This window comes from Pongo pygmaeus, chromosome 4 (assembly GCF_028885625.2).
Source record: "Pongo pygmaeus isolate AG05252 chromosome 4, NHGRI_mPonPyg2-v2.0_pri, whole genome shotgun sequence".
Classification (NCBI taxonomy): domain Eukaryota; kingdom Metazoa; phylum Chordata; class Mammalia; order Primates; family Hominidae; genus Pongo; species Pongo pygmaeus.
Window position 1 is genome coordinate 10,860,125 of NC_072377.2, and position 16,544 is coordinate 10,876,668.

Here is a 16,544-nt window from a genome sequence, read left to right on the forward strand (position 1 = left end):
TTCTCTAGAGATAGAGAACAAATCTTTAAGGTAAATAAGATGCTACAATCTACAGTGCTGGGGTGCTCGATCTTTCCTCTTCAACTGTTCACCCTCTGGCATATTTATTTAAATTGATCATCTTCTAGAAAAGCTGCATTTCAACTCACGAAAAAAATCAATAGAAAGAAAACTAGTGGGCTGTTCTGTCCTTATTTCTAAACTTGCTAATAAATTGCTATCTCTCATTGTATTGACACCGTGTTAGGTAGGGAACTAGCTATCTGTACCTTATTCCACTTAAACTCACCAAGAAAAGCAGTGTTTCATGAACTTTCCAGGACTTTTTTTTTCCAGGCAAGGCGTTATCTCTTGCCCTCTTTCTTCCTTAGGGAAACAGATGGTTATGAAGAAGGGCAATGACACCCCAGGTTTCCTAGAGGGAAATTACTACAGGCTTACACACTCTTAGCCTCGATTCCCAACTCAAGAATGCTCAGAAAATGGAAGGTTTCCTCATAACTTATACGGAGGCAAAACTTAACCTGAAGTGACACAAGTCCCTAAATTTAAAAAAATTATCTAATTCGGTTTCAACATCACATACAGATTACAATATGCCGCCTGAGACCTCACTGGGGGTACTATGTGGTATATGCAAGGTTTTATTCTACTAAAAGCAGTAATATCCTCCTAGACTCCCAAACTTCTCCATTCTAAAATACGTCGGGTCGCAAGTCCTACAGATATACAATTGTGAACTTATAGGAGAGTTGCTGATGCTGTTATGTTCCAAACATAGCTTTGTGAATATAGTAAGTGAGAAAAATAATTCTAGCGTTTTCTTTTTTTTTTTTTTTTTTTGAGACAGAGTTTCGTTCTGTTGCCCAGGCTGGAGTGCGGTGGCATGATCTTGGCTCAATGCAACCTCCGCCTCCTGAGTTCAGGGGGTTCTCCTGCCTCAGCCTCCTGAGTTGCTGGGATTACAGGCGCATGCCACCACACCTGACTGATTTTTGTGTTTTTAGTAGAGACGGGGTTTCCCCATGTTGGCCAGCCTGGTCTCGCACCCCTGACCTCAAGTGATCCACCCACCTCAGCCTCCCAAAGTGCTGGGATTACTGGGGTGAGCCACCATGCCCAGACAATTCTAGCATTTTCTTTAAACTGCCTTCTTTTAAAACCAGAACTGGGACTGAATCTTTACACTGCTAATCTCATGATTTAAAATGGACAATAATCACTAATAATCACTCAGAAATGTCACCCAAAATGCTGTCCTTCCCTCACGTGGCCGCTGCACAACTCATACCGTATGAGGTTTTATAGACAATACTCAATGGGGAAGGCCACTTAGAAGCAGACAGGCAGGGTTACCAAGAACATGCACCACTTCCTCATGTGGGTGCCTACTCTTGGCAACTATCCATTCGGAAGCCCAACCCGCTGATCACTCCATGAGAACTGGGTTGAAATTCCTGCTCCATTACCTAGCAAGGTGCATGACATGGGCAAGCTGATATCCTCTTTGGGGTTCTGTTTCCTTGTGCATAAACTGGGGAGAATACCACCTACTATTCAGGATTGCTGGAATGAAATGACATAAAAGCATGTGCCTAATCCACAGGAATCAAGGTTAGCTTCTTTCCACAGCCTCTTTCCCCTTCCACACCCTCTCCTCTTCTGGCTGAGACATCATCTGGAGACAGGCTGTAAGTAGAGAGCTTAGTGCTTTCTTCTACGTGGACGAGCTCCCGCAGAGGTGTGTTAGTGGTGCCTGTTTGCGTATTGCAAAGTCGAGGGAAATGGATTCCTTTCAAGGTCCCTGAACCCAACTGGAAATCTGAACCTTTAAGGAAAATAGGTGTTGAGCAGGGGAGGAGGGGTCTGCAAGGAGACCCCTGTGCAGGCCCCAGGAGGGTTGGCAGCAGAGGTATCATATAAGGACACCCAGTCACTCATAAGGGCATGGCCTTGTAATTCTAGATCTGGCTGATGATCCGAGGGAGGAAATGCTTCAACCATTCCGAAATCAGAAGTTCTCGCCCCAGCTACACAGACAGCCAGGTCCACCCCTGAGGTTCAACTAGTGCGGCAATTCTCAAGGGTCTCCATGTGATTTCAGTATGGAAGCCTAAGTTGCAAACTACTGCCCAGAAATTGTTAGTATTTGCTTCTCTGGAATGACAACAGAAACTTGGAGTACAAAAGACTCACAAGTGTAAGAATTTGCCTACTTTGTCCACTCTGGTGGTCCAGCCTTGGGGACAGGGTAGCTGGCAGCTGTGTCCACCATCAGAAAACCAAGGGGCCACAGGAAGCTGCTCCTGCTTGGCTTGGCTTGCCCTGGCTTCCAGGAAGGGAGGCACACCGGCTAAACCCAGGCACCTGGGCAGGTGGAGGTAGATCTCAACTGTGCAGACAGACAGGGCACCAGCCCTGGGTGTGGGGTGGGGAACAGGGTGGGCTCGTGGGAACTGGTCAGGAAAGAGGACCTCTGGGGCTCTATTTCTCCCCTGTCTGAGAACAAAGCCCCCTCCTCCCTGATTAGGAAGGGAAAAATACACAGAACAGGTCTCCACATAGCCCAGGAGTTACCAGAATCATAGAACAAAGAACAAATGTTAATGTTTAACCGAATAGGGTTTTTGGGAAACATGCTCAAGAGTCGCCAGCATCGTCCCACCTGGGGCTTTCCCATTCCTGGTCATCCTTGTCTTTCTCTTCTTTGGTGTCTCCAGTATGCGGGTGTTTCTGCACAATTCGCATTCCACCAGCTTTCACTGAAATGAAAACAGAGAGCGCGGGATTAATGTGGAAATGGGGCTGCCTGTGGATCAGGGGGACCAGCTGGAAAGGTGTTGGTTGCTCAGTGGCCACAAGTTAGTCTGGAGAATCTGGCAATGACAATGATTAACTAGGGAAGGTCAGGGTTGTCAGGGTAAATTCAAAATGATACAGCACTCAACATAATCTCTTACTACAGATCGCTCAGAAACTTTCCAAGGCTCTTGTTTTTCTATCTGGTCACCTTTCAAGTATTTTGTCAGAGCAGCAGTGTAACGAGGGAACAAACTACACGAAGAGAGTGGCTGCTGCTTTCAGTTCTCCACAGTCTCAACACAAGGGCTCACCTCAACCCTCCCCTGTGAAATTTACTTTCTCAAATATCGAAGATGTTTTTGATGGGGTGATACGGTGATGGGTGACATGGGACAGCTACTGTGCCTTCACAGAGCCCAGGCAAGTGGCAACAAAACTTCTACTGCAGCTCTGCCCAAACTGTGCTGTGAAACTCTACTGCTGGCAGATGTTAACTTAGTTTTAAAAAACAGCTTTATTGATATGTAATTCATGTAGAATACAATTCATTCATTTAAACTGTATAATTCGATGGTTTTGGGTGCATTCAGAATTGTACAACCATTGCCATAATCAATTTTAGGAGATTTTCATCACCCCAAACAGAAACCCCACACCCATGAACAGTCACCCTCCATTCCACCCGTCCCAGCTCCTGGAAGCCAATCACCTGGACTTGCTTATTTCGCACATTTGATATAGGTGGAATTATAAACTATGTGGCCTTTGGTGACTGGCTCCTTGCACTTAGTGTGTTTTCATGGTTCATCCACGTTACAGCACATGTAAGTATCTCATTCCTCTTCTTGTCAAATATTCTATTGCATGGATGTATCACATTGTATCTCTCCACTCGTTAATTAGACATTTGCGTTGTTTCCACTTTTTTGGCTATTATGAACAATGCAGCTGTGAAGAACTTATACATAAGTTTTTGTACGGACATATGTTTTCATTTCCTTGAGTATATACCGAGAAACGGAACTGCCAGGCCACATGGTGACTCTGAATTTATCCTTCTGAAAACCACCAAGCTGTCTTCCAAAGCCTCCACACTATTTCACATTCCCACCAGTGTGTGGGTTCTAATTCTCCACATGTTCCCGACACTTACTATTGTGTGTCTTTTTAATTATAGCCATCCTAGTGGGTGTGAAGTGGTCTCTTATTGTGGTTTGATTTGCAATTCCTTTATGGCTAATATGTTAATACTGTGTTGTAAGGTGTCGGTGATCTAGGATCTAATAAGAGTGGGAAATGCTAGGTTGAACAAAATTAAATAGGTTTCCCCAAGAGAGACCTTCTTGGTCCTTAGTGTGCTACCCTGCATGAGGAAGACTTACGGGAGGCATAGAGCATGCCGACTCTCCCCAGCCTATCTAACCACACAACTTTTTTTTTTTTTTTTTCCGGCTATAGTACCAGTTATCCTCCATCAGGACTACAGTGTTCCATGAACAGAATTTGGAAATGCTGGCTGGCCCTAAATCCAAAAAGCCAGCCTCGCATGGTGGCCACCAGCATGTGTTTTGGGGTCGGCACGTTCCTCCACGCCCTCAGCTATGTGGTCTCAGACTAGTGTCTCAGATTCTCAAAGATTCCCTGCTTCATCTGCAGAAAGGAGACAAACCTCCTCAGACTGTTAAGAAGAGAAAGGCATTCGGGAGAGTGGGGTGCTGGCTAGAAAGCAGGGCCGTTTTCCTTGCAGTCATTGGCCCCCCAGGCTCTGGATGCAGGCCTTACTGAGCTTTACCCTTCGAGTCTCTGAGTCTCTGCCACAAGACGGCTAACATCATGATACAGTCAACTTGCCACACCATGTCCTCTGGCATTTTAAACTGAGTGGACCCTGCCGAGTCACGAAAACCCAGGCCAACTTTCTTTATGCTGCTGATGAATGGAAAGGAGAATGGGAGAGGCAGCCTGGGGCTTACATGCTTCAGGTGTACTGGTCTTCAATTTCCCTGGGAGACTTGGCCAGCCCCTGACTGGAGGGAGATGGTGACGTTTGCTCCCAGGACCAGCACTGCCCCAGCAGCTGGCTGTTAGAAAAGGGCAAAAGAGAGCAAGGAAAATGAAGGACTATGTTTAAACCATTCCTCTGCTGGCTTGGGTTTAGAACTAAAATCTCCCCGCTGCCCGAACCTCTTCTCAACGGAGAGGACGTTCTACTTGGGGCAGAAGGAAACAGAATCCTGTTCAGTAATCCTCTCAAAAATCTGCTCTATATCCCATCAATTGATTTTTAATCACTGTATTTTTCATTCCTAGAGCTTTCATCTCAAATTCACCAGGTATTTGATGGGGTCTTATTCTTTTCTTGTGCATTCAATTCCTTTATCTATTTAATCATTTTAGTTGTATATCCAATTATTTGATTTTCTGAAGTCCTCTGGAGTCTAATCCTGCTGTTTTTGCCTGTAGATTCTTGCTCTTGTCCTGGGAGACTTGGAGGAGGAATCTGTCTTCACTGGGCTTGATCTTATGGGGCCTGTGATGCACACAGCAACCCTCTGGGGAGATGCTACACGTGTTTTTGTCAGGCCAGGAGTATAGGTGTCTGAAAATCCTTTTCAAGGCAGATTTCTCAGAAGACAAATTGCCAAACAGTACAAATACGAACTGAACTCATGTAAAAGCAAGCCTTTGTTTACAAATTCTCAAGGAGACTTCTGTCCCCATGTGGAGCCCAGCCTGACACAGTCCGGCTTCCTGGCCCTCCCAGGGCCACTGAGCAGGTTTCCCTCTTCCACCTTTTCCCCAGGGGTGTGGCGTCTGAGCATCCAACCTTGGCTACTCCCTGCCTCCTGTGGGCCCACCTCTCATGCTAAAGGTCTGAATTTCAGTTCCTTCTTTGTTTTGGGTTTCCAGGAATTCCTTTCACTTCAAGGTCAAATTTTTTTAAAAAAGCACAAAGCCAAAGACAAAACAGAAAAAACCTACCATTTGCAGGCAGCTTTTTAATCTAAGATTAAAAAGATTTCCCAGCCTATGTAGTTGGCCTCCCAATCAGAAATGGGGCCTCCCAATCAGAAATGGAGACTGAAAATACAATTATCTACACCTTAGGGTCATTTTCCACTCTCTTGAAACACAGGATCTCAAGAGTTATGAATGTTTTGGGCCCAAGGAAGAGCTTAGAAGAACTGTCCCACTAAATGTTTTTTAAAAATTAATTTCCCTCCCCGCTCTATCCCAACTCTTTCCCATGCTCATCAGAAATCAATGAAAGATGCTATTATGGGCTGAATAGTATCCTCCCAAAATTCATAGGTTGAAGTCCTAACTGACATATCCTTAAATTGTAATTGTATTTGCAGAGAGGGGCTTTAAAAGATAATTAAGTTAAAATGAGGAATTGAGGTCAGGCTCTAGTATAATAGAAATGGTGTCTTATAAGAGAAAGAGACACCGGAGATGTGCACACACAAAGAAATGGCCTGCGAGGAAACAGCAAGAAAGTGCCATCTGCAAGCCCAGGAGAGAGGCCTCAGGAGAAAGCAGAGCTGCCGACACCTTGATCTTGGACTTCAGCCTCCCAAGCTGGGAGAAATAAATGTCTGTGGTTTAAGCCACCCAGTCTGCAGTATTTTGTTAAGGCAGGCCGAACCAACAATACAGATGCCCATTTAAAAATGATCTCTGAATCTTTTCAACTTGGCACACATAAAACTTTTAAACTATAACTCACAGATGTGTTCATAAAGTAAAAATAAAAAGAGCTGTGCAACTAACTACAAAGAAAACTAATGATGAATGTTAAGGTGACATTTGAAATGATCAAGTCTTCTGAAGCTCCTGCAGGGCAGCCTGTCCACTCCTCCGCTGAAATAAGCACACAATGTCAAGGCTCAGTCACCCAGCATTAGCACTTGCATTTAATTTAGTTTCTAAAAACACTTAACTTCATTAATCCCTCTCAGTATGTTTGGTGATTAATGTAGCAATAAAAAGTGGCAATAATAATAATAATAACTCAAAGCTGAGACAGATTCATTTTAACTTGCAATACTGCCAAAAAATATGACAGCACATATTTATTGTGATTGTTGTATCACTGACTCTAGAACTCTTCATTTGCAAAACTACAAAAGAAGAATTACTTTTGCAGAAACCTTTGCAAATCAGTATTTTTAGGAGAAACAGAAAAACCTTAGATTTTTGTTGTGGTGGTTGTTATTCAAATGAGAGCTTCAAATGTAAAGAATAAGCTTCCTCTTAGCAGAAGTGCTGTGCAGAGGATAAGAACACAGATGCTGGAGCCAGAACCTTGGTTCAAATCCCAGCTCTGCCTGTGTGTGTGTGTGTGTGTGTGTGTGTGTGTGTGTGTGTGTGCGCGCGCACGCGCGCGCACGCACATGTGCCTGTGCATAAGTGTGTGCACATGTGTGCAAATGTATGGGCTTGTGTGTGTGTATGGCTGTGTGTGGGCAAGTTGCTGAAGCTCTCTATGCCTCAGGGTCTTCCACCTATGAAGAAAGAGTGAAAATGTTCCCCTCTCCCAGGGCCAGCTGAGGATTACTGAGTTAGGACACAAGAAATGCCTCCAACAGGGCCTGGCACACAGGATGTGCTCAACTGTTAGCTAATCTTATTAAATGGGTTTTTAAGTTAGCATTTAATACTTAGAGAGGCCTCTGGAGTCCTCAAATCGTTGGTGCTTTTCCAGCTCTTCACCCTCTCTTCACAGCAGTTCCTTAAAGAGCACTGCCCTACGGGTTGCTGGGGAATGAAGGCCATGCCCTGTGAAGCACCTGCCCATCGTGATGCTGACCACCACCAGGACTTCTGTCATCACATCACCATCTAAGTGAGGAAGCTTCGGGAGAATCACAGATCCAACTTCTGCTCCTCGTCACCACTCTGTGGCAGGCACTGCTCTAACCATGTGGAGTCCACACATCTTTCCCTGTACAGCAGCCCCACGGAGTAGATCCTGAGGCAGGGAGAAGGGGAAGCCAGCAGCCCCAAATCGCACAGCTGGCAAGCGGCAGACTGGGTTCCACCCTTAATCATAGGTAAGCCTTTCCTTGCTCAGACTCCTTCCAGGAAACAGAGCACCATGGCTTCTGAGAGTAACTCAAAGGAACGGCCTACAGATAGGGCCAGGTTATTACACTACCTAGATAAGGGAAGTTGAGTTTGAAATGAAAAGCTCTCCACAGAGCAGCTGCCTGCCCAAATGGGAAGGGGAGTGGAGGAAGCTTTACCTATGGTCACATCTGGGAGGTAAGCAAATACCAAGGAAGCAAATGACTATGTGGGACCCAGGGCCAAGCATCCATCCTCAGGTGTCAGGATGCCTGGCTGTAAGACAGAGTCACTGGTGGCTTGCTATCTGCTAGTGCTCAATAGCACACTAGAAAATGCTACTGCGGGAAGAAGAAAGGGGAAATACCAGAAGAGTCCCATGAACCAGGGAGCGGTTTCCAGCAGGGAGCTAGGAAGGGCTGTTAACTCACACAAATGTCTCAAAAGCATTCACTGCAGGTAATGGATTATGACTCGCAAGTATATGCTACCTTTGTTCTTGCCTGAGAAGAGCTATTGAAATGTTATTCAAAGGGAAGCTCTTCTACCTAAAAGAAGAGACGAAAGGTTCTCAGGACTGTTCCGGTGGAAACAACAAAACAAAACAGAAAACAACCAGTGCTGCAGGTTATGATTAAACCAAAGGATCTCAGGTACAGCAATGTAGTGGCAGGTAAGCAAAGGGGTTGGTGAGATTAGGTGGGTAGAACTTCTCAATGCGAACAGGGCAAGGGACTATGGCCTATCTTAGTTAAGTAAATGACTCCACCAGGAGAGAGGATAATCACTGGCAAGTGGAGACTCACATCTATGGAAGCCCATGCACCTGAAGGTGGGAACCCGAAAAAGTGGAGAGGATAAAGGGGTGAGAGGCGGTAAGAACGTATGCAGAGAGTGGGTACTGACAGTCTGGCCCAATAACAGACATGAGTTATAGAAGACCCCAATGAGAACCTTGCCCCCAGACCAAGTGGAGCCCTTACAGGAGCTTTCAGGTGTGCACATATAAGGTAGAAGTAATGGTTTGTGCTAAAAAACGAGCCGAAGCCCCAGATACATTCCTGAATTTGCACCTTATAGGCTTCATACTGCTATTCTGTGCTCAGGATCATAGACTGTGACGGTGAGAAGGCTCTTAAATTACACGGAGCAACCCCATCAAAGAATGAAGTTCAGAGACATAGTGGGAACCCCCTAGGCCATGGTGCTTTGACTCTGAACTAGTAATGCCTGACTCCATCTTCCCCAGCAGTGTGTGTTCCATCCATGACATAGTTTCTGACCCAAAGGACAAAATGAGTACTGACTGGGCCAGGATGGGCACCCTGCCGGACAGCTGACTGGGCCCCTTTCAAGCTGGGAGGTACATGGAGCAGCTACATGTATATCCTTGAGTGTAGGGAGGCTGATTTCAAAAAGTTCAGGGGAAAGTAGGATCGGCTGCCTGGAGGTGCTTTGGAAAAGCTGTCATTGGGAATTGGTTGAGGCAAGGACTAGTCAGGTGTTCGCCAGTCTCACTCCCAGCTTCCCCGTAGTTGGATTGGGGGCATCAAACTGGGTCCTGCCCAATAGTACGGGGAAAAGTGACTTTGGTGGGCAGCATCATGTCATCATGTCCCCCCACTCTGGAACCTGTGAGTGTGCTGGGCTACATGGCCAGGGGAAATGAGGGTTATAGATGGAATTAAGGTTGCTCATCAGCTGACCTTAAGCTGAGGAAGAAGAAGGGAAACTGCTATTCTGTGCTAGAATCACAGACTGAAGGTGAGGAGATTATTCTGGATTACCCAGGTGGGCCCATGTAATCTCAAGGGTCTCTGAATGTGAAAGAGGGAGGCAGAAGAGTCAGGGCTCTGAGTGTGTGATGTGAGGATGTGACTAGTCATTGCTGCCTTTGAAGAAGCTTTCCTTGGCTTGTGGAGGAAGGCGTCATGAGCCAAGGAAAGTGGGCGGCCTCCAGAAGCTGGAAAAGGCAAGAAAATGGATTCTCCCCTGAGCCTCCAGAAGGAACCAGTTGCCCTGTGGATACTTTGATTTTAGCCCAGTGAGACCCATCTTGGACTTCTCACCTCTAGAACTGTAACATAATAAAACTGTGTTGTTTAGAACCACTAAGTTTATTGTGATTTGGTACAGCAGCCATAGGAAACTGATGTAATGATGCATACCGCTTGTGGGCCACACCATACGGACCCCAGCACAGCGACCTACACTCGTCCCCTCTGCAGCAGCCACACATTGAAAAGCTAGTGTTATGCAGCAAGGGGTGTCTAGGCCTCTGAATTGTTCCTTGTTAAGAAGACTCCCCCAGTAGAGAAATAAACCTGGATTAGTTTGGCCACTGAGAATTTAGGTTGTTTGTTACAATAGGAAGTACCATTCTCTATACGTAATCTAGTACTTTATACAAAAGTGAATATTCTCTGTAGAAACAAAAAAAGATTTCTGAAGCTGGGAAGGGAAAAGCAGTCACAAAACCAAGTAAGAATGCACAGGGCACTGGCCGAAATGAAAAGGACACTCACCAAAGACGTGACGAAGGCACAGATAACCAAAAATGGCTAGGGAAGGCTGGGTGCAGTAGCTCATGCCTGGAGTCCCAACACTTTGCGAGGCCAAGGTGGGCAGATCGCTTGAGCCCAGGAGTTTGAGACCTGACTAGGCAACATAGTAAAATCTTGTGCCTACAAAAAATACACAAATTAGCTGGGTGTGATGGTGCACACCTGTAGTCCCAGCTACTCAGCACACTGAGGCGAGAAGATCTCTTGAGCCCAGGAGGCCAAGGTTGCAGTGAGACAAGATCATGCCACTGCACTCAAGCCTGAGTGAGACCCTGTCTGGAGAAAAAAAAATGGCTAGGGAAGAGGTGAAATGCCAGGGGCCGCCTTGACAGAAGGCTTCTAAAAAAAACATAGTAACTAAAGGGTCTTGTTTTCCTTGGCATGTTGGGAACAAGAGCAGACCTCTTATCTGGACCCTTCGATCTCTGGTCCTGACTGGTTGACAGTGGGACTATGCTTAGCAAATCTGTGACCACAGGGTTAATAGAAGACAAATTAGTCTTCCGTTTCTAGCAATGGATAATCTGAAAGTCTTTCTGCAGGGAGATAATTCAGGGAGAATTATACTAGACTTTTGAAAGGCATCCTTAACTCATGTCTGACGGATCAATTAGTATAAGAGAGAACTAAGTTACTTTGAAGTTACTAAAAAAAGTAACATGGTCTATTTTCCATTTTACTTGAAATAAATACAATCGTGCTTATATTTCCATTTAATTCACTTTGAGAGGGGATGTAGAGTCTGCTTTTCAAAGAAAACCATATGTAAGATTAGCAACATTCAAAGCTATCATGTAGCAGATTTATGAGAACTCTACTGACACATGGTTTTGGCTTCACTGGGAAATGGAGGGGGAACAGGGCCAGCAAAATGTATTTAGCAAAGAGATTTTACCCATCTCACTGCCACAGACTCACAAAGACTGGCAGAGATGAGTAACAGCGAGGCTTATAATTAGGTCCTCTTTTCTGCTGTGGAATGCTATGACTGCTGTTAGATGAAACAGAAAGAATCTCGCTAATTCTAACTTTGCTAATCTGCATTTGCAATAACTCATCCAACAGGCAGTCTCACCCCATTTCTCTGCAAATATTTTGTAGTCAAGAGCAGTGGTGAGGTCTCAAATCATTAAGGCTGGATTACTTTTACAGAGGACTGCAGACGACAGCACATTTGCCAGGACGTGATGCAGTGCCATCCATCACTTGTAAATAACAATACCTGTATTTGCACAGCACCTTTCTCTAACACTCTTCAGAAGCCTTTACAAACTGCCTCATTCATCTCCCACCTTGGGAGGAGGCACCTGGCCAGTGATGGAGTTGTCTGTTGGGCCGCTGAGGTTCCAAAAGGCAACAGCCTTTCCGGCCGCTCCCACTGGGTCACTAGCTCAGGGGAGTTGGCAACAGACACTCCAAACAATTGGGTCAGGTTTTTTTTTTTTTTTTTAGATGAAGTTTTCGCTCTTCTTGCCCAGGCTGGAGTCCAGTGGTGTGATCCTGGCTCACCACAACCTCTGCCTCCCAGGTTCAAGCGATTTTCCTGCCTCAGCCTCCAGAGTAGCTGAGATTACAGGCACCCACCAGCACACTCGACTAATTTTGTATTTTTGGTGGAGACGGGGTTTCACCATGTTGGCCAGGCTAGTCTTGAACTCCTGACCTCAGGTGCTCTCCCCACCTGGGTCTCCCAAAGTGCTGGGATTATAGGCGTGAGCCACCGCACTCGGCTCTGGGTCAGGTTTTTAAATGGCACTGTCCTCGGTATCTCAATGGTAAGATGACTGGTGATTTCATGAGTTAAACGTGCCAAGCGCTTAGAAGTGTGTCAGCACATTGTGACACTCAACAAACTTCATTAGTGTTTCCACCAGTCTGCTGCCTGAACCAGCCAAGAGGACCACCTGCATCCCTGCGCACAGTACAGAGAGCTCAGAGCCGAGGAAGGTGTGGGCCTGGTTTGCTATGGGGGCAGTGGGGGGTGAGAAGAGGCCCTGGGGAAACTCTGGAGTGCTTATTGAGTATTGTGTGCCGCCCCTGGGAATAAAGAGATCAAGAAGACCCAGCCCTGGAAGCAAGAAGACAGGCAGAGAGGCGAAGGTTAGCGCATGAAGGAAAACTAGGGGATTGCAGGGAATGTACAGGAGGAGATATGGGCCAGACAGCAATAAAGAGAAGACACAAATGAACATTAAGATAGTCACTGTAAGAGAATTTTATTATTTCTGATTGAGCATTGAGGCGCAAGTCTGTTATCCAATTTAAACACTTAATGAAAGCATTCTCAACATTTTTAAGGCAGTGATTTTGATTTATGAACTGTGCTCTTGGCTATCCTTGATGATTATCCTTTACTGTAGTGGGCCGCCTTTTTTTTTTTTTTTTTTTAAACTATCTACCCTTCAGAGCTGCCTCCTCTCTGGCAATGCCAGACTAAACAAGAACACCGGAGCTTCCTGCCAAAAAAGGTTCACACATGGTCCTCTGTAACACCTGGGAAAGCGCATTTGAGGGGTGCTGTTGGCATCTGAGGGGTGCTGTTGGCATTTGAGGGGTGCTGTTGGCATTTGAGGGATGCTGCTGGCATTTGAGGGGTGCTGCTGTTGGGCCCCTCCTCTAACTATGGTCTTGGAGACAGATGACAGATGGTGACAGCCACCCGCAAGAGCTCGCCCCGTAAGTCTAAAGGAGTTGCCCTGAAGTCACTGGAGGAGTTTACCTGTGGGATGAACAGTGCTGGTACCCTGATGCTGAAGCGGGACGCAAGAGTCACTGTAGCAAACACAGGCCCACCCTGCGACTTGCCCCGAGGCCCAAACCTCGCATTTCATAAAGGAGAAAAACTGAGCCCCAGTGAAGCGTGAAGTGATGTCTTCAAACTTAGAACCCAAGCTCACTGCTACACTAGCACAAATAAGCTGCCTCTTCCCTCCTCAGGGGTAAATAAACTACTTACTCTGTAATTCACAAAGCCTAGCTGTTTACTCTGCAATTCAAAGAAAACCAGAGTCCAGCAAGGAATTTCTCCCAGGGAGTGAGTATGTACAGTTTATACCTCTGACCTTAAAAATCTCCATATGGGCACTTTGGAAGGCTGAGGCGGGTGGATCACCTGAAGTCAGGAGTTCAAGACCAGCCTGGCCAACACGGCAAAATCCGGTCTCTACTAAAAATACAAAAAGTAGCCAGGTGTGGTGGCAGGTGCCTGTAAACCCAGCTACTCGGGAGGCTGAGGCAGGAGAATCTCTTGAACCTAGAAGGCAGAGGTTGCAGTGAGCCAAGATCGTGCCACTACATTCCAGCCTAGGTGACAGAGTGAGACTCTGTTTCAAAAAACAAAACAAAACAAAAAACTTCTATATGGGTGTGTCTCTGTATGCAATTCAATTACTGTACTTTGGTTCTGTATCATTCCAACAGATATGCTTTAATGTAACCCATGTCCTGGGGAGTGGCGGGCCAGGGCAGGCGGCTGGTGCAGTTCCTGGAGGCAGCCCTGCCCCGGGTGGAAATCAAGGCGCTCCTCCCCACAGTGGACAGCGACCCGCTGTGGTAGAAAGGAAGTCAGTTATCCTTAAAAGAAATCCCATTAAAAAAAAAACTCCCTTTGAGGTACTTTTTTTCTTAAAACCAATGTAACACAAATTCCCCCAAAACCATTTTCCATCACGGTGGAATGATTTTCTAAAACCCCATGCCTCTTAAGTCCTCTGACATCAGTCAGACATTTTTCTTTCCTAGTGCCAGTTAGTTTTGTTGTAGAGAGCCTCCGTCACCACTGAAAAATATTGCCTACTTTGGACTGCAACATATTTAAAGAACCGCTCCTATTCATTGTGCTGGGGCAGAGAATTCCCGCCCTATAGCGGAGGACAGCAGAGAAGGATAATGGGAATCTTTTTTTTTTTTTTTTTTTTTTTGAGATGGAGTCTCGCTCGCTTGGTCGCCAAGGCTGGAGTGCTTTGGCTCTATCTTGGCTCACTACAACTTCTGCCTCCCGGGTTCAAGCCATTCTCCTGCCTCGGCCTCCTGAATAGCTGGGATTACAGGCTCCCGCCACCACGCCCAGCTAATTTTTGTACTTTTAGTAGAGACGGGGTTTCACCATGTTATCCAGGCTAGTCTTGAACTCCTGACCTCAAGTGATCCACCCTCCTTGCCCTCCCAAACTGCTGGGGTTACAGGCATGAGCCACTGCGCCTGGCCAGGAATCTTTATTGCCAAGAAAATGGCACAAATGTGCCACCAAAAGAAGCCATGTTTCTCAAAGACTTGTGTTCCTAGAAGACTGAGTTTATGACACTAAGGCGTGCTATTAAGACCCTAAAAGAACCTCACGCATCCATACATTGAGGTGACTTGGCTTCTGAGACCCAAGGCCTTTGATCTTCTCACCAGTGTCCCTCCATATGGGCCGACTGCCACTGGAAAGGAGAGCAGAAACGGAAACAGACCCGTCTGGACAGAGTCCAAAGTGCAAACAGGAACTGTGCCCAGAGAGAGGAGGAGGTGGCAGAAGCATGAAGGCTGCTTAGATCCCTATGTTCTAAGAAAGACCGCTCTTTCCTGGCTTTAACTTCCTTGGCTCAGAAGTTTAGGATTTGCTCAAAATGAGAAATAGCAACTTTGGGAAAAAAATAAAATCTGGATGTGGAAGAAACTGGCGGCGAAAGTCATATTGAGTGATTAATGATAAAAATTATTTCCGCTCCTTGGTTCTTGGGTCGGTATGAAACGCTGGCAGCCTCTAATTAATCATCACCATGATATTAACACCACTGACTTTTCATTGCTTCTGCTACTTTCTTTCTAGACATCTGTATCCTCTAAGTAAATATTATCCGCCAAAACTTTGTTATAAGTTGTGCAACTGGGTTCGCCCAAGGCACCGGAGCCTGCACGCAATCGCACAGGTACGCGGCCGCCCGCGCTCCTCAGGAAGAAACGCTTCGCCGCCGCCGGCAAGCGGGGCCGAAGCTCCGGCGGTCTCGTCCCGGGCCTGGGCGCCCGACCCCTCCGCGGCCCGCGCCCCTCGGGCGGGCATCAGGGCCCGGACCCCGTCTCAGCGCTCGCCGGGCCCTCCCCGCGGAGCCCCCGCCCGGCGCCCCCGGGTTCGAGCCCGCCCCCGGCACCCGCGCGTGGAGAGAAAGGGGAAACGAGTCAGTACCGGCGGGCGGGTGTCCAGCTTTAGTCTCCAGTTTCCCTTCGGGAGGCGAAGACATGGCGTGGCGGGGCTTCCGCGGGGCCGAAGCGGCGGCGCGGTTCTCGGGCCAGGCGGGAGTGCGCGAGTGAGCGCGGGTGTGAGCGCCGAGGAGCGAGCGGGCTGGAGACCGACGCGCGCGCGTTGGGCGCCGGGGCCGCGCGAGCCGAGCGAGTGCCACTGCCGTTAAGGGGGCGCGGCCGCCGCGCGCCGACGTGGCGCAGCCAAGCCCACACACGGCATGCGCACTGACGTCACCGCGGCCCGCCCGCCCCGCTGGGCCGCGAGCCAAGCATACGGTGCATGCGCAGCCGGCCGCGCCACGTCGGATGCAGTGGCCGAGGGTGGAGGCAGGGGAGGAGGAGGGAGGGGAGAGAAGGGGTGAGGGAGTGAGAGGGAGAAGGAAGGAGAGGGAGGCGGGGTCCCCGGCTGGCTGCGGGGACTGGAGTTGCGGGAAGTTAAGTAGGGCCCAGCTGAGGATGGCTCCTGCAGCGAGCGCGCTCAGCCGGGCTCCTGGCTACGCGGCGACGGCGGGGTGACGGCGCCCCACAGTGCGGGCCAGGGCCGGGGCGTCCCGGCAGGGAGGCGACCGTCCCCTGAGGCCCTCAGCCCCTGCCGCGGCAGCGCGTAATGTAGCGCGGAAAGGAGAGCCCAGATGGCAGCGACGGGGGCCGAGAGAGCAGGAATTTGTTAAAAGACGATGCGAGGGGAGAGCCTGCTTTCCGAGTGAGGGCCAGCGCTGGGGAGCAGAGACGGTGGCTTCTGTCCCTGCCCTCCTCCGTTATGAACCAAAAATAAAATTCTAAGCCCTGCAGCCAACGGATGGACCCTCCCCTCCGCCTGTGGCCTTCTAAGTTATCTTGAAAAACTTGTTCAGGCCTTGATGGGAAGTGGAAGTCAAACATGGC

At 47.8% G+C, this 16,544-nt stretch overlaps 1 protein-coding gene across 1 annotated transcript in view; it reads right to left on the bottom strand.

Moving 5' to 3' along the window:
• DAP (death associated protein) overlaps nt 1-16,243 on the bottom strand; it is a 79,928-nt gene extending 63,685 nt beyond the window's left edge. Inside the window, exons 1-2 of the mRNA XM_054488252.2 lie at nt 15,604-16,243; nt 2,666-2,762 (exon numbers count right to left, since the gene is read on the bottom strand). Coding sequence (XP_054344227.1) covers nt 2,666-2,762; nt 15,604-15,658 — 152 coding nt within the window. The 5' untranslated portion in view covers nt 15,659-16,243. The remainder of the gene's footprint in view (nt 1-2,665; nt 2,763-15,603) is intronic.
• Between the last annotated feature and the right edge of the window lie 301 nt (nt 16,244-16,544).